Consider the following 22,792-nt stretch of genomic DNA (forward strand, 5'->3'; position numbering starts at 1 on the left):
TTTGTTGGACCCATCAGTTGCTGTCACATGTCTGCACATGTGTATCTCCCAGAGGCTCTGACCCAAGTTCCTCACAGAGTCATTACATTTCAGTGAGAGAAACGAGCTGACACATTTAATGGAAAGCTGAATGTAATACAAAATGGTGCTCAACAATAAACAGCATGTATTCATTATCAAACAATTCACAGAAAATGTGTTAGTACAAGAGTTTAAGACCTCAAGTGTTATAGCAAAAACATCTGCAATACAAGACTTGTAAGGGAACATTTCCAAGTGTAAATAAACTATCTTGATGAAACTTAATTTCTTTCATCATATTAGATGTTTCAGAAAAGCCTGAAACTGTATCGTTCATGATTTAAGTAATGAAAACAGCACAAGTTACTTATTCTCTCTCTTACCCCCCCTCCTCCGCGACACCTTTAGCGCAACGTGTTTCGAGGATTTATTCTCATTTTCAAGTGCATTTGTTAACATGAATATGTCTGCATGTGTGATTTTCTACCTCCTTTGCATCTTTTTGAAGTTAGACTGCAATCGGAAAATTGGACAAAATAAATCTTTGAGTGTTTTTAAATGCTAATGTTAGAGGTGGTATTTTTGTTTGTCTGCTTACAGGTATTGTGTCTCCTCCACTATACAGAATATCACACACAGGCAAATCATCATTTACACTGTTTGTTTAGAAAACATGCTACAAAGATGATATGACACTATGGCTTCTCAAAGAGTTTGTACAGCGAGTTGTTACAGTGTTTAAGAATCAAAAAATAAGTAACTCACGCAGTTTTCATTATTTAAATTGTTACAGTTATCATATGCAGAAGAAACATTTTAAAAAATTAACTGATTCAGTATCTAGTTTGTCATTGATAATTTTTTCTCTTTGCTTTTTGTGGTGTACAAAAATTCAAGTTCTTCTGTTACCCATTTCTTCAAATGTTTCTCCTGCATATGACAACTGTAACAACTTTCATAAATATGTACATTTCCTCATTAGGAAGAAAGTAATCAATAATTTAGTAGTCAACAGCGGCAAAAATACATTTCATAATTTACAACCTTATACACATAGATAATATAATCCAAAAAGAATGTAACAACTGTGACTGTATATAAACTCTTTGTGAAGACATACTTTGTAAACAAAAAGCTGTGTGTATGTGATATTCTGTATAATGGAGGAGGCACAATACCTGAAACTAGAAAAACAAAAATACTGTCTCTAACATTAGCATTTATAAACACTCAAACATTTATTTTGTGTGATTTTCCACTTCCAGTGTAACTTAAAAAAGACACAAGAGGGGCAGAAACACTCATGCAAACATCACCAAACACACTCATGTACACAAATGCACTCGAAAATGACAATAAGTTCTCAAAACACATTGTGCTAAGCATAAAAAATAAGTAACCTGTGTAGTTTTCATTACATCTTGATGAAACTTGGCTAGTGTGTAGAGGGGCAAAATAATGCAATATGTATTTTTTTGTTTGTGTCCAATTTCACTTAAAAGTGGGGAAACACACTCCAAATGGTAATTTGGCATATTACGTTTAGAGGGAATATCTTCGACATGATGACATATAAAAATGTTTCTCATATAAAAGTGGGTACATAACATTTTTGATAACTCTTAATCAACTTTTGTAATAATTTGGAATTTTGCAAAAAACTTCACCACCACTAACTAATTTTGAAAAATGGAAACTTCTGTTACAACATAAATGAAAGAAGCTCTCGACCTAATACATCCATGTATACTAAAGCTAATTTCTGAAATACCATTTTTGGAAAATAAGCTGTACACGATGTGTTGTCAGAATATTTTCAACATACCTAATCAAAATCTAAACATTTATTATTATTCTAATTATTTATTTTACTTTTTGTGATTCACATATTTGTTTTTCATTCACTGAAAATAATAAGTAACTCACTATTATGATATAAAATCATTACAATAATAATAATCTGTAAAAAATGCTTAAAACATATTTTTTACAGCATGCACATAAAATGAATGAAATTTCTTCAGATAACATACATGACAGAGAACATAATATAAAACAAAATTCTGCAGGATTTCAAACTGTCATGGGTGATTCTAAATATCCTGATTTGTATCAGGTATATTTCAGTAGGTTTGTAAGCAAAACATTGAATGCCACATATGTCCAATTGCTGTACCTGTCCTGTCGAGCCAAGTGAACAAGTTCCTTCTCCTCAGGTACAATGCTCAAAATGGTTATTTCACATTGACCACCTCAAGAACATAACAGTAATACAGATTTTTCTCCCACTCTGGGAAATAAAACTTCTCTCAAAGATCTCCTCACAAGGGCAAATGTTAGTTTACCAGATTTTGATAATGTCACAAGGTCATTTGGGAACTTTAAAAAGAGATTTTCGAATTCTCAGTCCAAAGTCATCATTATTTTCTTTTAAAACTATAAAGAGACAGGTGGTCAGTGTGTAAAAACTGTTTTGAGCATTGCACCTGAGGACAAGAAACTTATCCATCTGATCATCTCAAAATGCTCAAGGGCACAGTTACAACCACAGAACTCAGGTGACCTTTGATGCTGGAAGAACTTTGTGGGAAGATCAATAATTACGAAAAGATAGACTGCTACTCACTGTAAAAATGACACACTGAGTTGCAGACAAACACAACAAAAAGACTGTTACACATTAAGATTTCGGACAAAGCCTTCATCAGAAAAGAAAAAGACACATATGCTTTCACACAAGCAAACACACATGCATCCACACTTCACACACGACTGCTACCTCTGGCTGCTCCTCGGGCCACACTGAAACTAAAGTGCATTGAACAGTAGTAATAATCAATAGTGGAGCAGGGAAGGGGGAGGGATAGCAGGGTACGGGTGCGGCAAGAGGAAACAGTGCTGTCTTGTGGAATGTACAGGGGACTAGAGGTGGCAAACAAGGCTACCTGGCACAGTGTTGGGAGACTGTGGGAGTGGGGTGCGGGAATGTGGGGCGTGGGAAGAAGGGAGTGGAAAGGAGATAAGCAGAAAAGGGGAAAATATTATGGGTGCACCATTGGCAAAGAGCAAAGCACACCAGGGTTTATGGGAGTGAGTTGGGGTGAGGTGATAGGACAGAGGGTGCAGAAACCAAGGGGATGGAGTGTGTGAGGACAGCAGGTTATTGTAGGTTGAGCCAGGGTTGGTTTTGGGAGCAGAGAATGTATTGTAAGGATAACTCTCATCTGCTCAGTTCAGAAAAGCTGGTGGTGGAGGATAGGATACAGATGGCTCGGCTTGTGAAACAGGCACCGAACTCAAACATGTTATGTTCGGTACATGCTGTGCTACAGGGGTGTCCTCTTTGCTCTTGGTCACAGTTTGCCAGTGGCTATTCATCCTAGTGGACAGCTGGTTGGTTGTCATACCAACATAAAAAGCTGAGCAATGGTTGCAGCAGAACTGGTACAACACAAGGCTGCTTTCACAGATGGCTCAGAATCTCATGCAATATGATAAGTCTGTGACAGGACTGAAATAGGGTTTGCTGGGTGAGTGGATTGGGCAGGTCTTGCACGTGGGTCTTTTCCGAGAATATCATCCCTGTGGCAAGGGGTTGGGATTTGGAGTGAATCTCATTTTGGTATGATTACCAACCAGTTATCCACCAGTATAAATGGCAACTGAGAAACTGTGGCCAAGAGCAAAGTGGACCACCCTGTTGCACAACATGCAGATGGGAGTTATCCTTGCAAAACATTCTCTGCTCCCGAAATTACCCCGGCTTCAACCTATGTTAACCTACTATACCAACATCCTACACCCAACAGTTTCCACCCCCTCCATCCTATTATCTCCCAATTGAGGTCCATTCACCTTCATAGTGCACTGCTCTCAGCCAATGCACCCACCTGTATTTTCCCTTTTTCTTCTTCTTTCCCTCCCATTCACTTCTTTTCTCTTCCTTTCCTCCCCCATGGCCTTCTGACACTGCATAAGGTAGCCTCGACTGCCACCTCTAGTCCCTGCACGTTCCGTCAGGCAGCACTGTTTCCTCTTCCCCACCCGTACCCTCCTATACCTCCCCTTCCCTACTCCACAACCGATCGTTGCTCCTGTTTGACACATTTCAGATTCAGTCTGGCCTGAGCAGCCAGAGACAGCGGTCATTTGTGCATGACGTGTGCTTGCTTGTGTGAATGCATGTGTGTGTGTGTGTGTCTTTTTTTTTTTTTCTTTTCTGATGAAGGCTTTGGCTGAAAACTCAATGTGTAACAGTCTTTTTGTTGTGTCTATCTGCAACTCAATGTTTCATCTTTACGATGAGTAGCAATCTATCCTTTCCATAATTGTTAATATTCCAAACTGTCCTTTCCATTGTTTGTGAGAACAATTTCAGATTTAGTTCTGATAAATGTTTATGATGTCAGTCTCCACTTTAAATACAATATAATCAAGCTGCAGTCACTAGTACATAATCAGTTCTCTTTGCCAAGGCTTACCAATGTACTGAAATAAGTATGATACAAATCACAATATGTACAGTATCACCGACGATATTCTGAAATCCTGCTGAATTTTGTATTATATTGTGTTCTCCATCATGTATACTATGCGAAGAATTTACACTCACGTTACGTGCATGGTGTAAAAAAACACGTCATGTTTTAAGCTTTTTTTTTTTTTACACATTATCAAATTCTGCAATAATTTTGCATAATAATAAGTCACATATTACTTTCAATTAACGAACCCTACATATGAAGGAGGGAAAAATAAATACATAAATAAAATGGAAAATAACAATTTAAAACAGAAAACAAATATAAGTAAAATAAATAATTATAATAATAATCAATATTTAGATATTTTAATTGGGTATGCTGAAAATTCTTTGACAGCACACTGTGTACAGCTCTTCTTTTTCCCCATGAATGGTATTTCAGAAACCACCTTTACTACACGTGGATGTATGTGCCTTGAAAACTTCTTTAATTTATGTTGTCAAACGTCTTCATTTTCAAAATTAATTAGTGGTGGTGGGGTATACCATAAAATTTCAAATTACTACAAAAGTTGATTACAGAGTAATCTAGAACGTTAATTGAATATCAATTTTTATAAAACATAATATGTCAAATTATCTTTTGAGGCATGTTGTAATCCTTAAAAGTGGAACTGGGCACAAACAAAATAATATGTATGACTTTACTCTGGTCCCTCTACAAACCTGCCAAGTTTCACCAAGATAGTTTATTTATACTTGGGAATGTTGCCTTGTTAGTGATAAAATCATGGCCATTTCCAGCATCTTCTGTGTTGTTCATTACCAGGGATGAATTGCACAGCAATCTTGTTGTAATTTATTATTAACAAGTTGAGCCTCTATGGAATGTGTGGTAACAACCAAATTAATTTTTAGTGTCTAGGTCTTGTTCTTGTTCCAGCTTTGACTTCCTGCCAGTATCTTATGAGCCCAGCAGGAAGTGCCTGTTTATGCTCTTCGGATAATGGTCCTCTCTGTCTTTTGGACATTGATGCCATTTTAAAACCTTGGTACATGTTCACCAATCTTCTAAATTTATTCCTGTCAGGAATTTCTCTTTCTGAGATAGCAATCTGCCAAAGCTCTTTTTCACATTCTTCAAACCATCTTGACCTTGTTTTCTTAGATTGGCTGAAACTCCATATTCTTTTAGTTAGTCGGTCACAGCCAATCCTCATGAGATGACGTAAAATAACAATCGTCTCTTCTTAATGGATGCTGTGACAGGTTCTGTCTCACTGTACAAGTCCTCATTTGCTCTCATTCGCCATTGTCCATCAACCTATCTATTACCTAGGATTTTCCTTAATATCCTACGCTCTTGCCTTTCCAGCCACTCAGCTTGACCTAGAGTCTATTCATGATCAAAGTTTCGGACGCATATAAGCCCTCAGGTTTGACAACTATATAATAATGTCGGAACTTGGCCCCTATACGCATAGACTTTTTGTTACAGGTATTCTTTGTCAGTTGGTATGCTTGGTCTAACTTCCTCATCCTGGCATTAATTGCTGCTTCTTCTAATCCATTCTCCCTGATGACTTCACCGAGATACCTGAAATTCTTAACTCGTCTGATATTTCCAAGATTGGTGATCAGCCATTCATGTCCATCACAGATGTTCGTCATATATTTTGTCTTTTGAATAGAGATCTGGAGTCGGACTTTTTCAGCAATTTCTGACAGCCTATTGATCTTGTTGGCTGCTGACTATGTTATTATCAAAAATGGCCAGATCATCCGCAAAGGCCAAGCATTCAATGTACACCCATTTGTTCTTAGGACCAAGTCTGAACCGCTCTTCATTTGTTTCTTCTTGGGCTAACAACTTTCTCCACTCTCGAATGACCTTTTCCAAGATGTAGTTAAAAAGGTGTGGGGATAGTCCATCTCCTTGTCTTATGCCTGTTCTGATTGTAAAGGGTTGATATCTCACCCACAAATTTTACTTTTGACACTGTGTTAGTGAGAGTTTGTCTGATCAGCTTTCTTGATGTATCATCTACCCCAAGCCCTTCCAAAATATGCAGTAATGCCTGTCGGTCAATGGAGTCATATGCCTTCTGAAAATCAACAAACACAACCATGTAGTTATTTCCTCCAGTTTTTTTGCACCTGATGTTTTTCCTCAGATTAAAGATCTGTTCTGGGCACGAATGGCCCTTTCAGAAATCAGGTTGATATTCCCCAATCAGTTGGTCAAGATGACCTTCTATTCTGTTCTGTATCGTTTTGGAGAGAATCTTATATGGGGCAAATTGTTGTAAATATTTTCTGGAACAGTTTTATTTTACATTAACAATACTTATAATACACTGAAAATGGAGAAAGACAAAAAATGTTACTTTTGCAGAGGGCAGCAAGTATGCGTAGAAAAAGATACCTCTCTGTTCCATAAACTTACAAATGGGAAGAGTTCAACCAAGCTAAAAGTAAAGGATTAAATAGCAAAGTCATCCAAAACCACACAATTTGTAAGTGCTTCCTAACCATTTACTTCACTTTTGGAATTTACAGCAATACAATAGTAAAAAAATAAATAAATAAATTTACACCACTGTAATTTAATTACAGTACTACAGCTGGAGTATATTTTATTGTACTTGTGTTAGAAAAGATGCCAGACTTACCCTTTTTGGAGCTTTTACTGAAGATGATAAACGTGGATACTGGGCTGTTATCTGAGAAGTGCTCTTACGAGCTGTGGAACGATGGGTAGGCTCAAAGTCCTCTGTGACTGCTTCACGATCATCTGCACATAATTTTAAGAAATAGATCATATTCAAAAGAAAATGCAGTTATTAAATGTTCAAATTTAATTTCCTCAAATGTCATATTGTGTGAGTTATCTGTATCTCTATCCGTCATCTCCCAATCTGATTCCCTGTCCTGCAAGTTGGCAGAGTTGGCAAAACTACACTTGCAAACAAGAGAAAGAACAGTCAGCTTTTGAACTGGGCTGTTCCGCACCAATAATGATATGGGAAGGTAGAATATCTCTGAAAGCAGAAAAAGATACGATACTCTCCAACCAACAGCATTTCTGATACTTTACAACTATGCTTACAGTTTGACTGGAAGAAGACCAGGCAAAGGAAGACTGTACACAAGTATCACATGTCCTAAGTCTTTAGTTTTCTGTTGATTAAAAATAAGAGAAATAAAGAAATATTGCCAACATTGCATATAGTGTAACTAGTCCTGATGTTCACCACTTCAAAGCACCACAGCTAAGGAGGGTGGTTACCACATGAAACAATTCATGGAACAGGTACATTCCTTCCAAACTTAAGGGGGTCTCCCAATTATTACAGGGGCCTGGATGATTTGGTGATAGGTGAAAGCATAGGCAATAATCCTGTCCATACTCCGCAAGCCACCTTATGGTGTGTGGTGGTGGTTACCTTGTACCTCTACTAGTCATTTCCTTTCTCAATCCACTCATAAACACAGCTTGGGAAAACAATCATCTATATGCTTCCATGAGAGCCTTAATTCCTCTTATCTTCATGGTCCTTGTGCGAAATGTATGTTGGCAGCAGTAGAATCATTCTACAGTCAGCTTCAAATTCTGTTTTTCTAAATTTTCTTTATAGTGTTCCTCAAAAAGAATGTCACCTTCCCTCCAGGGGCCCCCATTACAGTTCCTGAAGTATCTCCATAATAACAGTTCCTGAAGTATCTCCATAATAACAGTTCCTGAAGTATCTCCATAATAACAGTTCCTGAAGTATCTCCATAATACTTGCATTTTGATTGGCCCTATAAGTAAAAAATCTAGTAACCCACTTCTGAATTTCTTTGATGTCTTCCTTCAATTCGACTTAGGTGATATCCCAAACACTTGAGCAGTGCACAAGAACAGGGGAATATCCCAAGCACTTGAGCAGTGCACAAGAATGGGTCACACTAGTGTCCTATATGCGTTTTTTTTACAGACCAAACACATTTTCCTAAAGGTCCACCAATATACTGAAGTTGACCAATCAGCTCCCTACAATTCTTATGTACTAGCGTCTTTTCATACTGTTTTGTCTACATATTTGATTGTCATAACTGTGTCAAGCAACACACAACTAATGCTCTATTCAAACATTATGGGATTGTTTTTCCTACTCATCTGCATTAACTTACATTTTTCTGTGTTTAGAGCTAGCTGCCATTCATCATGCCAACTAGAAATTTTGTCTAAGTCATTTTGTATCCACCCGCAGTCACTCAATGATGACACCTTCCCGTACCCAACAGCCTCATCAGCAAACAGCTGCAGACTGCTGCTCACCCTAACCCTCAGATCATTTATGGATATAGAGAATAAGAGCACCTCCCTGGGGTACTCCTGATGATACCTTGTCTCTGATGGACACTCACTACACTGAATTGGACACTCTGGTCAGATGAACACTCACTCTACTGAATTACTGTATTTTACGGACTAAAAGACACACTTTTTTCCTTGAAAAATTGCCTCTAAAATTTGGATGCACTTTATATTCAAAATTAATATAAATTGTCCAGTGTTTGATTTAAAATTTCTGCCAGTCTTACAAATGGCCATATATTCAATGCCGTGGGAAACCTATCTCTATCTGGCAACAATGGAGTCAACTGGCAGCAGCAATGCACTGATGGGACGAACATGAGCTGCAGGGTTCAGGGTGTACACGGGGCCGAGGAAAAAAAATTCCTGGATTTTTCCTGGATTTCCCAGTTAATAATACCATTTCACCTGGACGAAAACACATTTTTTCCATGTTAAGTAACAGTATACTTTTTCTCGAAACCGTAAAACTTATCAATCCTTTCAATGGTTGTGGTTTTATACACCAGCGTGGAATTTACCGGCACTTTAGAAAACAAAACCCGGGGGGAAAAAACACGTTTTGGAAATATGTCTGATGTGCAGCAACATGTACACTGCATTTTTCGTATTACGAAAGTATAAATTCGAATTCCACCAAACACTGCATGTTACTTTCTGAAGGATTGAAATCAAGACTGCGATGCGCTTTTGTAAGCCAGTTGTAGCTCATGTCAAGTGATCTCACCAGCCGATGACAGGGGATATTCAGAGCATAGGACACGTGATGTAGTCAGCCAATAGAAACATCACTGTTAAGTAGCGTGAACACACAAATAGGAAAAGGAAATGGTTTAAATTAATATACATAGTATTGCTACAAGAAAATAAAAGCTTTTACATATAATATTGGTCTCTAAGATTAATAAGCTGCAAGAGAAGCTAAGCTTTCACACATAATGTTGATCTATTTTGTGTGTGTTACACTTAAGATACATCACAGTCGTCCTGAAGCCTTTGACACATTTTGCTGTTGGCAGACGCGTGTATGAGCACAGTGTTTTGTTGTTGTATATGGTGCATTTCCTTTGCAACTTAAGTAACAAGAAATATGCCATCAAATAATATAAATGTAACTGAGTAATATTAAAGAAGCTAGTACAACAACAACTTTTTCTTACTTTCATGTGTATGAAAACGTTTTAGCATACCTTTTATCTCTTTGTCCAATTCTTCTTCCTCTTTCAGAGTGTACTGAATATATGGATCACCTCTCTAAAAAGAAACAATACAGAAAATGAACAAAAGATATTAAATAACACATGGCTAGGGACAGGAAAAGATCATTTTATTTTGTGGACAAAGTCAGTATTATCTTTTTCCAGATTCTTTTTTTTTTTTGGTTTATTCAACTGTAATTCTTTGCCAAATTCACTGTTTTTACCAAATATGGTGTGGTTTTGTGTCAAATTCAATTTATTTTTGCCAAATTCAGTTTTATTATTTCCAAGAGTCGTCATTATTTTTGTCAAATTTGTTCCTTTTTTTTTTTTTTTTTTTTTTTTTTTTTTTTTTTTTTTTTTTTTTTTTTTTTTTTTTTTTTTTTTTTTTTTGATTCAGTGTATTTTTTTGCGAAAGTAAGTGTAATTTTTTGCCGAATTTGGTGTTTTTTTTGCAAAGTCTGGTGTTTTCTCCCACCCACATTCAGTTGGTTGGTGGACTGGTGTGTGTTGGTGGTGGAGGGGGGGGGGGGGGGGGCCGAACAGTGGTCATATGTCCCACAATCCAATCTGGCAGAAGTTAAGGGAAGAACAACACCAACAACACAGTCCAGCCCATGGGAAAGAAAAACAAGCAAACAAAGAAGCAGAAGGAACATCAGGGCAGCAGAAGGAATGTCAGGATGGTAGGAAAAGTAAAGAAAAGGAGGGGAAAAGGGACGAGAAGAGGGGGCCACCCCAGACGCACTACATAATCCATCCCAATCCCAACATCATACCATGATCATGACACAATGGGGACAACACTAGGGGAAAATGTCAGAACAAACAGGGATAGCACAAAAGACTAGACAAAACACATGGGACATGGAGGCAAGACCAAAGGCCTCTCAAAGCAATGTCAATGCTAACTGAGGGACTCCGCCTCCAGAAAGAAATTCAGGTGCTTAAACTGGGAAGACAAACCACTTTCGCATAGAAAACTGAGGACGAATGTAACCATGCAAGTGTTAGCCATTAACACTCGGGACCAAGATGCAAGCGCCATCCATTAACACTCAGGACCAAGAAAGTGGGAGAGCACATTTAGTGCGAAGGGCCAAACCTGTCCAGCGACATGTGGATCATTGTGAGGGAGTCCCCGCAACTACATAGGGGGTTGGCTCATTATAGTGTATTTAAAAAGAAACAACGTGGGTCAACCTGAATCTTCGAAAATAAAGTAGCAAATGATTGTAGATTCCCATTTGGAGAAGCAGAGGGAGGAGCGTCATGTAACAGGAGTCCCCTTAATCACATAAGTTTATTAGATGGGCAGGTCAGGGAGTGTGGGAGAGAGTGGGGGGGAGGGGGGGCGGCAAAGAATTGGCCCAAAACTTAGCGAAAAGGGATCTGACATGATGCCACAAATCCACGCACAAGGGGTGAGCATGGGAAGACCAGATATCAAAGACACAAATAACCAGGAGCTGGGATAGCCAAACCACAAGGAGGGATCGCAATATCAACCGGAATACTATCGACAGGGCTAGTGCGAGAGACACTGATAGCCAAACAGAAACCACGATGATGGACCGAGTCCAAAAGAAGCAGTGTGTAAAGGACAGCTGAGTCTTAAACTTGATAACCATAGTCCAAATGGGACGGTCGTAAGGCCCAATAAAGGCAGAAAAGAGTTGAATGATTCACACCTCAAGAGGTGTAAGCAAGGAAGCTGAGGACACTGGGTTTAGGCAGACACCCAATCTTTGGAAGGCAAAGCTTGTTGTCAAAAATAAGACTCGAGATACAGAAATGGGGGACTATGGTCTGGTCTTGGGCATCAAGGTAGAGATCTGGATCAGGATGGACCTTAGTACAGAGACAGAAATGCACTGCTGGTGATTTACAGGAGCAGAATTGAAAACTGTGTGAGAGAGACCATGCAGAAGCGAGCCCACTGCCATCCTGTAACTGCTGCTTCGCAGAGGCTACTGAGTGGGAAGTAGCCCACATACAGAAATCACACACATATGCAGGGGAAGCCACAAGTCCATTAACAGTGATGAGTAAAAGGACACTTAATACAGAACCTGTGGAATGCCATTCTCCTGCGTCCATTGAGAGCTGAGAATGGTGCAAACCTAAACTCAGAACAACTGGTGGGACAGGAACTGACAAATAAAAAGACACAACTTATGGAGTATAGTAAGATGTAATGGTAGCATGCCGTGTCATAGACCTTATGAAGAGCAAAGAAAACTGTGACAAGATGGCGTTACTGTGACAAGGCCTGCCAAAGCGCTGTTTCCAACCACAGCAGATGATTGATCAGAGGCCATCCCTCCAAAAACCACAATGCTAAGGAGACTAAAGGTCCCATCATTTGGGACCCAAGCTGACGAGCCACCATCTGGTCAAATAACTTGCAGGGGACATTAGTCAGACAGACTGGGTGGTAAACATCAAGTATGATGGATCCTTACTGGGCTTCAAGAAAGGAACCACAATACTGTCTCTCCACTGAGAGGGGAAAACACCTCGGAGCCAAAAATGTTTAAATACCTAATGGAGATATTGTTGTTGTGGTGGATTGAGGTGTTGAAGCAATTGGTTTTTATGGATGGAATCAAAGCCAGGGCTGAATCACAGGGAAAGAGGAGATGATCAGAAGCAGCTCCCATTCAGTAAAAGGTTCATACAAAGGCTATCTGGGAGGGCAATGTCCAGGATGGATGGAAGATGGCTGTTGGCCACCTTGGAGGGTGCAGAGCATAGTCCACAACTGTGGCGAAGGGACAGAAAAATCTAAGGAGGAGGCAAAACATTCACAACACACTCACTTTCTCTGCTTGATTAAATAACAGGCTTTGGTGAAAAGGCATTTAAAGGTAATAAGACCGGCAGAGGACAGATGCTGCTAATGCATTGTAAGGCTTGATGGCAATCAGAGACGGTGATCACTATGACTGGCAGTTTAAGCGGTACATCGAGTTTGGGACAGCAATGCAAGCAGTGTGAATAATCATATCGGATATGTCACAGACAACTTCATCAATACAACCTGATAAAGAGTGGGCAACACAGCGTGATGCCAATCAGCACAATGGAAAGCCCAGAAAGGTAACCTGGCCATCAGGAAGTGGGAACAGAATGAGAGAATTAAATGATAGTAGCCACTATCACAGAGGTCATCGTGCAGCAACCATTGTAATGAAGTGGAAGGTGAGGGGAAGAGAGCGAAAGATGAATGGCGAAGAAACTGCCACAAGTAGCACTAAAATAGGTACGGGCACCATCACTAAGAAGGTACAGGTCATGGCCCACAAGAAACTGGTCTCTGAGGAGGACCTGAATAGCTGAAGAAGCATTGACGCAAAAGAGGGGATGGGCATGAAAATCCCCACGGAGGAGCAAGCAGGAGGGAAGAGTTGCTGAATGAGGGCAGTTAGGGCTGTGGGCATAGATAGCCTGTCAGGAGGGAGACAGAGAGTCCAAACTGTGGCAGCAGGGTCCAAGTTGAATAAGTAAAATGAGATTCCTGGAGAACAATACAAATTGTGGAGTAAAAGGAAATAAGGAATTGCAACCTTGGAAGATGGTGGTAGTATCCATTACAATTCTACTGGATAAGCAGGGAACGGGGTTCCAAATGGGAGGTGAACAGGCCAATGCTGGTCACGCTGCTGGGTCACCACCCATCAAGTCATCAGAGGTTGGTATGGAGTAATAGATGCCACATTGTTGCCAAAGTGGTCAAAGACAGGAAGGGCCGTATTTTGGGTGGCAGAATAAATTTTGATCAACAGCGGACCTGACTGCATCTTAACTCCACGGGTCTACTTTGCCAAACTTGTCCTTCATAATTTCCATGAAAAATAATCAGTTGGTGGTGGTGAAAGCATCCCCGCCAGTCCTGGTGCAGACCAGGTAGGGGGAAAAGGTTTCATCCCAAGCCATCGAGCCTGGTCCTCCTCCCAGGGAGTAGCCAGGGAAGAAAAGACCACAGCATCATAAAAAGCATCATTAAAAGATCCATTCCTAACTTAAGAGACATCCATAGAAGAATAGTCTGTTTTTTGGAGCTTAATGTGTTTCATACACAAAGGAGTTGCCCTGATACCACCCACTCCAATCAGGGGCTCTCCCTGAGGATGTCACACAGCCACAGCAAGGTCAGTCTGTGATGGTAGCTGTAGACAGCAATCACTCCTATGCATGGAAAGTTAGCAGTTCATGTATCAGAAGTGTGATCCCTGCGTTGTCAGAGGGCACAACCAAAAGGGTGCCTACGATGGCACCACATGGACTGGCTACTGTACTGGCTAGATAGAGCTAAAGGACAATGGTGTCAATGAAAAGATGGGAGAGGAAGTAAGACCACATGTAAAAGATGCTAAGTAAGGTGTTCTTCCCCACCTGATCCACACTACGGAGACAAAATTGAAAAGAAACTCCAAAAGGAGACCAAAAATGCCAAAAAGGCAAGTTTAAGGGACAGGGACAGGGACAGGGACAGGGACATGGACATGGACATGGACATGGACATGGACATGGACATGGACATGGATGGACGGACACACACACACACACACACACACACACACACACACACACAAGGACTAGTTGATGAGGTTGGAGGGAGGGGTCGCTGGGGAGAAGCAAAATCAGAGGTCCATCCCCCTCCCCCCAAATGCAGAGGTAAATCAACCATTATTTTAAGATTATACACAAACTTCGGCCTTGAGGAGATTATAACATGGAATGTAATTTTATCATTTAACAACTACCACTTACAAATATTAGTACACCACCCTCCTCTTAATTACAACATTTTTATACAGCTAAATTGCAAATTTCAATATATTTTGTAAAAATCACTGATTTTGCATTATTCTGCTAAAAACATAATTTTGCCTCATTTTCCTTATTAGCGTTTTTGCGAAATTTTCCAGCACTACACACAGCCTCTTTCTCTTGTAAACACCTTATAAGTTAAAACTTGAGAATAATTAATCACTGTAAGCTGCAACATAAAATTAATTCACAGTCAATACGACTTACAACTTTACTGATTAAAATTTAGCATATTTACCGTACAGGAAGGGGCAAATAAAAGTGGCCTGGATGAGCGACTACAACTGGATGTGAATGTGTGCATAGAACCACACCATGTGAAACACACACCATTAGCACGCCCACCATGTGATCTACACTAGGTTCAGAGCATAGTGTGGGCGGTGTCAGTGTGAGGGGCGCAGTGTAAAGGGGACAATGGTACTCACAGTGGAGCAATGGGTGATCACTGTCGAAAGTTACGGGAGAACAAAGTCATACAAACGTGTGGTCAGCTGTTTGATGGCAAGTTTAATGGTATCAAAGTGCAAGCAAAGCGTGCCATGCAATGCTTAGTCCAAAAATGGCATCAGGCAGGATCTGTATCAAACAAGTCAAAAAACATTCCAAATGGAGGTGGGAAAGACCTACAGTTACTTCCAACAGGATGGAGCAACTGCCCATACAGCCAGCCGAACGTTGGAGACATTTACACAATCTTCACGTCTGACAAAGTTGGTAGCAGGGGTCAGTCTGGTTATGGCCCTGGCTGGCTAATTAGATCCCCTGGTCTGTCAGTGTGCGATTAATTTGTGTGTCGCAACAACCCTCATAATCCTCAAGAAATGTGGCAGAATGTTTCGGATGAGACAGCAGCAATTCCAGCAGTCCAGCTTTGATTTGTCTTCAGCAACTTGCTGAACATGGCCCGAAAGTACTAAGAGATGAATGGTGATCATTTTCAGCACATGTTATAGTCATGTTAGTACTGTATTTCCTTTCCTCTGCTGTGTTTCTTTGTTCCCTGGAATTCCAGGCCACTTTTATTTGCCCCACCCTGTATTCAGTGTCCGAAATATTTACAACAGTAGGAAGAATACACTTATTACCTTCCTCGCAAATGCTTTTGAGCGAGCAAACTGTTCCTTACAAGTCCTGTTATGTGCCTCAAAAAGTGGGTAAAAGCGAGCAGAGCCCCTGTAAATCCACTCTACATGTTTTCCATAAGGCGGGAAAGACATTCGAGCAAGAGATGCATCTACTTCTAAGACTTTTGCATTGTACCACCTCCCTAGAATTTTTAAAATACAGGTTCATGAAAAAAATAAGGCACAATATTTTATGATTCATTCATGTTTCAAACATCTTTTGCATTCTATAAAAATTGACTCCACAATAGTGTGAGAAATCACAAAGGAATCATTAAAAATGAATTAAATTTAGTCTACATGAGAGATAGTGACACAAAGCTAAATACATAGAGTTATAACTTAATTACATGCCATAAATTAGTGTTTGTTGAGGACACTACATCGAGTAAAAAGTCTACATCTCAAAGCATCAAATAAAATCAAATTGAGCAGGACCTAAATAGACCTCTATTTCACCACAGTTTCCAGTCAAGTTCAAAATTTAATTATGTTGGCAACTGGATCAACGTGTCATGCTAAATGATAACCATTTTTCTGTTCTGGAGAGATTTGTTTCAATTTTGACTACAGCCTGGTCAAGTACAATTGACATTTGGTAGAGGATTAGTATCCTTTTTTGTGTGCCCAAGGCACCATTGTGTACCTTTGCAGTCCCTGAATTCTGTATACTCTCCACAGCAATTGCTACAGCAGGGATGCCATAAAGCAAAAATGCATTTTAACTGACTGACATCCACATGATGCGTGAGATTTCACGATTTCTTTGCAAGACAGATAAAACATTTTCATAATTGACCTACAAAGATAACAGGGGTTCTGTTGATCAGCAACATACTGGATCTCAGTTTTAGAACAATATGATGTTCAATGCTTACAGATGACAATTGCACTCACAACACTCCCCTTTGATTTCTTTATGCATATTCTGTTGCTCTCTATATGGAATAATGTAACTTGTGCCTTGCTTTAAAAGTTGTATTAAATTCACACAAAGTAAATGCTTCATTCAAAATGCTATAATAGCTTCATTACAACTGTGAAAGCTTTACTGTATACATACAAGAAAGAGTTACAGCACATTGCTTCTCACTGAGGTGTAACTGTAACAAGACAAATGCTCTGTAACTTATTTATCAGATTTTCAAACTCATTCTGCAAATTTGCAACACATATGGCTGCAATGAAAATAAACAATAATAAACATTAATAATAATAATAAACTGAACATCAAATGATATAACTATGGTTGATTGCATACCAATTACTAGATGTTCAAGGATTACTTACTATTCCACTCAGTTCTGACATCTTGTCCTTCTTGCACCTTAAGCAAAGCTTTTTCTGGGTACTTTTCCAAATAATTCTGAACAAATTCTCGAATCTCAATATGAACATCTTCCCACACATTCTGAGAACTTTCCACAACAAGACGTATATCTTCATGTTTAACATACTGAGAGCCACCATTATCAAAGAAGATGAGATACCTAGAAATTGATACAGCACACTTAGACAAGGCAACTTCTCCAATATGACATCTGCATCATCAGGCTACAAACACCGTAACTACATTTTTTACAATTTCCTTACAAATTTATACCAGCTCGTCTAGTTCTTAAACATGTGTAACTTTAAAGGCTCATTTAGCACACAAACCGACCTCGTAACAATGTAATCTCTATGTTACTAATTCCTTTCATCTTTGGATTCTCTGCTAACTTGCCTTTAAACATAAAGTAGATGGGGGTAGGGGTACAGAGTGTTATACGGAATAAAACAAATGCCATATGGATTACTTGATAGATGGGCAAAGATTTTGTGCAGCAAATAATTTAACTAACTACTGATAGCTCGCTCAGAATTGTCATGCCTGTTTGGTAGTCTTCTGGCACAGTTCACATTGTCATGAATGAACCACTATATGCACAACTTTTGTCAATGACAAGGTAACAGCTTTGGTGGAAAAACTAAGGACTTCTACAACTGTGGATACAATATGACGCGTGTATGCACACATGCACATGCACACAGATACTGATGGGTCCTAAAAGTAAGTTTCCAGGGCTATGTGGTACCAGATGTATACACACAAATTACGCAACTCATCATAAATAACAGGGTAGTGGTTTGAGAGTGTGGAGCTGGCGTTCAATAGCATCCAAAAAGTGTTGCATAGGGTTCAGATCATGGGAATTTGGTTGCAAATCTATCAACATGAGTCCATTATCATGCTCTTCAAACCACTGTACATGATTCTGGTCTTGTACATGGACAGTTGTCCTGCTGGTAGATGCCAAACCCATCAGTGGAGACCTCAAGCATTAATGTATGCAGATGTTCTGCAATAATGTTCAAGTAGCCCACATCTACCATGGTGCCTCTGATTACTGTCGCAAGTTCCAATGGAACATCAAGTGAATGTTCCCCATATAGCATAATACAGCCCCCACTGGCATGCATTCAAGGCATAGTGCACTTTTGAGCAGACATTCACCTGGATGACAGCATATTTGAAGACGATCATCAACCTAGTGTAACAAGAAACATGATTCACCAGACCAGGGAACAGCTTTCCACTGGTCCAATCTCGATGGTCTCGTGCTCACTGCAATCTTAACTTACAATGTCCTTGTGTCAATGCGGGAACAAGGAGGGGGCATCCAAAGTGGAGTCCTATCTTCCAACAGTATCCACTTGGCAATATGCTCTAAGTCACTTGTCACTGCATCAACACTGCTGTAGATCACTGCCAATCCTGCTTTACAGTGTGTGCAAGCCTCCAACTTCCATGTTCCGCGATGAGGCATGGACGTCCAACACCTTGTCACCCACTAACAGTTTCACCATTCTCCGACCAATTTCCATAGAAGATCACGACAGTAGCACACAAATAGCTGGCCAGTTTCATCATTTCTGAAATGCTCCATCCCAGGTGCCAAGCCATAACCACCTGACAGTTTTCAAATAATGAAAAATCCGGAATGGAATAAGAATAGCAATATGAATTAAGATAGACAGCTCCTTACCAAACACAAATACAACACAGTCTAATGGATATGAAAGACAAACCATATATACGTGGCAATAAATTATTAATACCATGTTATGACATGAGCTATGCTAATAAAACTGAGACACGCAATAGGCAAGAGAATGATCTTAAGTTCAGAAGAGATAATAAGACTGACACTGGAACAACTGCCAAAATTTTCCTTTGGTTCTTAAGAGAGGTACCAAGAAATCAAAAATTCAATCAGTTTTTTGATTGACAGTAGACATCTGTCTTCTGCAATTTTATTTGCCTCAACAGGAAAAACAGTGCACAAGTAGGGTTAAAAATACCACGTACCATGCTGTAGGTTCCAAATTCCACAATGACTACAAACTATAAAAGAAAGATACAGTTTCTTCGAAGAGTATTTTGTCTAAGTTTGTAGGGATTGCCTAAATACAAAGTTAAGCACATGTGTGGTATTCTATGAAAACTTAGATCTAAGAGACAGAGAAGGGAACACCCAAGCCTTCAGTGTCTATAGAAGATACCAGAAAAAAAAAAAAAAAACTTATGTATACCTCCCACAAATGTACACAGCAATACCCTGGCCCATATCCAGGTAAAAGAGAACAGCACAGGCTCCACACATGTACAAGACCTTTTACACTTTGTATAGCACATGTAGAACACCCATTCTGTAGCTACAAAAGTATCTGAGATACTGCTGATGAAATATATGACTGACCCTATTAACTTTAAAAATTAATAACTTCTTAACGACTTAAGTGATCTTGAAGACCACAAAGTTCACAGATAGCACTTTAACAGCTTCAGTATTTTCTTAATGCTATGCAAATTCAGATAAGAGTAGGATTGTTGATCCTGAGGATTAAAAAACACATTTCAATGCAAAATGAACTGCAAAACAATAAGTTAGCAGCAGTATTAGACAGTAAACTAGAATAACCAGCAGCAGACGCATCATTTTCTTTACATCTGATAGCAGACAATAGCAGATATTGGTAATATTAAATATCTCACCGATAAAAATGTAAACAATGCAAAAACCAAGTGCCCCATTCATGTGTAATATGTGTGATAGTAATGGAGCACAGACACAAGTTTGGTACACACCATACGGCAGAGATGCTGAGTTACACATAGGCACAACGAAAAGACTGTTAGAAAGTGAGCTTTTGGCCAACGAGGTCTTCATCATAAAAACACACACACACACACACACACACACACACACACACACACACACACATTCATGCACATGCAACTAGCACGAACATGACCACACACTCTGCCTGATGAGGACCTGTGTATGTGTGCCTACTTCCGACAAAGGCCTTGTTGATCAAAAGCGTACTTTCTGACAGTCTTTTTGTTGTGCCTATCTGCAACTCAGCATCTTTGCTATATGGTGATTAGCGACTATCCTTTTCACAATATTGTTACATTCCAGTCCGGATTTCCCATTATTTGATTTAGATACTACTTTGGTGCGGAATTACTAGTTAATGGCTTTATACCATGAGAGTGCTGACTGTGCCTAGCAGTGGGTGACATGCGCAACAGTCCTTTCCCATGGAAGTAATGAAATGCAATCTCTTGCTCTGCCTCCAACACTTCTTACTGACCTCCATCACACATTCCGTCCCTGATCTATGTCAATGATTTGCCAATCAATGTTAACAATCCTTCCATGGTAATGTCTCTCGTTAGCTACACCTGAACCTTCTACTGAATGAAATTTATTTCCATTACTGACATAGTACACATACAAGTAAGTATACAGTGGCATATTACATTATTAAGAAACACTGTATTTGTGAGCCTCCATTGGTTTTTAAATTCATGAAACACAATTAATAGAAACTACAAACTGATTTTCCCATTACATAAATTTTACACTCATTAACAAATGCAACTCACCTGTAACGGTTTATAGACTTGGGTGGCTCTGCAATCACACCAGAATAATACTCTTCATCTGAAATTCCATCCCGAAAGATAGAGATAATGCGATGACCGACAGAGAAACGAAAATTTTGCACCTGGGAATAGGCTAGCTGAAAGCCTGCAACTTTTTTTATTTCCTTCATGTTCTTGTTTTTAGAATTCAAGAACTCCACAGCGTACAATGTCTGAAAACAAAACTGTCACATGAAGTAAGCATGATAGCATGGAGTCTTAATAAAAAACATAACTATGAAATAACCTGATCACCACTACTGATAATGACAAAGAACAACTAGATAAAAACATCACAGGACAGTCTTGGGTCTAGTCATTGCTGTTGCAGTATTTTACCATAAAGGTAAATTCACTGGTGTAAATTTCTACTACTTCAACAACATAGAGTGATGTGTCAGTTGTTTACTTTCACTTGCATTCTTAAAAATGAGGTGGATGAATTTACTTCGCTAAAAGTAATTTATTCTTCACTGTAACATTAACACCCAATGCTCCAATCTAACGTCCTCCTAATCACAGTCTACTTTCATGCAGTAACTAATATAAATATTCCACAAACCTTTTAGTTCTTTAGCAAGATTTGCAAGCTATGACACACATTAAGACTCATGAGGCCAAATAATGACTGGGTATGCCAGAACAGGCAACGGCAAAGAGCAATGAGGTTTGAGCATTAAATGATGCAATGTGCATGTGTACTCTTGGCTCATTAAACGATTCATTCTGGAGCTAGCATAGTTTTCATTCTTTTCTGTGTGCCAGTTGATGAAGCAATGCTTCTACTATTTGGTGAGTGGTCTCATTTACTACTCAATTACATAAATCCTGCCAGGACTTTTCTTACAATATGAGCCATTAACAATTCAGAGTAGTATGGTCTAAAATACTGAGCTCTTATCACCCTTCCAGAATCTATAACGCTTAGAAAATTAAAGTTTACAATGTGACCACCCCAAACCAATTCTCTGTAGATTATATCACGACAGGCACAAAAACGGTCAAAAGTTCAGTTACATGAGACTTATGGAACTGCGCCAATGTGGTGTCACTAGTGACAATAGTTACTGCCCGCCATCCACGTGGAGCTCGTATTGGTCACACCACGGACTTCTAGTACTCAGCCACACACAACTGATTTCATCAAAATGTATGGGCCTGAAGATGGCGTTAACGCAATGTCGAAACTAGTTGCCAAATAAATATAAAATCTTAAGTACAGCTGGAGGAGTTTCATTTTTAATAAAAACAAGTAGGTAAAAAGACACGGGCTAGTAGAAATCCATAGGTAACAGAAGAGATATTGAATTCAATTGATTAAAGGAGAAAATATAAAAATGCAGTAAATGAAGCAGGCAAAATGGAATTCAAAAATGAGATCGACACGAAGAGCAAAATGGCTAAGCAGGGATGGCTAGAGGACAAATGTAAGGATGTAGAAGCACGTATCACTAGGGTTAAGATAGATACTGCCTACAGGAAAATTAGAGAGACCTTTGGAGAAAAGAGAACCACCTGTATGAATATCAAGAGCTCATATGGATAACCAGCCCTAAGCAAAGAAGGGAAAGCAGAAAGGTGAAAAGAATATATAGAGGGTCTATACAAGGGTGATGTACTTGAGGGAAATAATATGGAAATGGAAGAGGACGTAAATGAAGACAAAGATATGATACTGCGTGAAGAATTTGACAGAGCACTGGCACTGAAAGGCCTAAGTAAAACAAGGGCCCGGGAGTAGACTACATTCCATTAGAACTACTGATATCCTTGGGAGAGCCAGCC

General features: G+C 39.3%; 1 protein-coding gene across 1 annotated transcript in view; it reads right to left on the reverse strand.

Annotated features, from left to right (window-relative positions):
* LOC124711881 (histone-lysine N-methyltransferase SETDB1-A-like) overlaps positions 1-22,792 on the reverse strand; it is a 228,766-nt gene that overhangs the window by 126,677 nt on the left and 79,297 nt on the right. The window contains exons 6-10 of the mRNA XM_047242122.1: positions 20,969-21,180; positions 17,320-17,519; positions 15,991-16,172; positions 10,058-10,121; positions 7,177-7,298 (exon numbers count right to left, since the gene is read on the reverse strand). Of these exons, the coding sequence (XP_047098078.1) occupies positions 7,177-7,298; positions 10,058-10,121; positions 15,991-16,172; positions 17,320-17,519; positions 20,969-21,180 (780 nt within the window). The remainder of the gene's footprint in view (positions 1-7,176; positions 7,299-10,057; positions 10,122-15,990; positions 16,173-17,319; positions 17,520-20,968; positions 21,181-22,792) is intronic.

This window comes from Schistocerca piceifrons, chromosome 8 (genome assembly GCF_021461385.2).
Source record: "Schistocerca piceifrons isolate TAMUIC-IGC-003096 chromosome 8, iqSchPice1.1, whole genome shotgun sequence".
NCBI classification, from domain to species: domain Eukaryota; kingdom Metazoa; phylum Arthropoda; class Insecta; order Orthoptera; family Acrididae; genus Schistocerca; species Schistocerca piceifrons.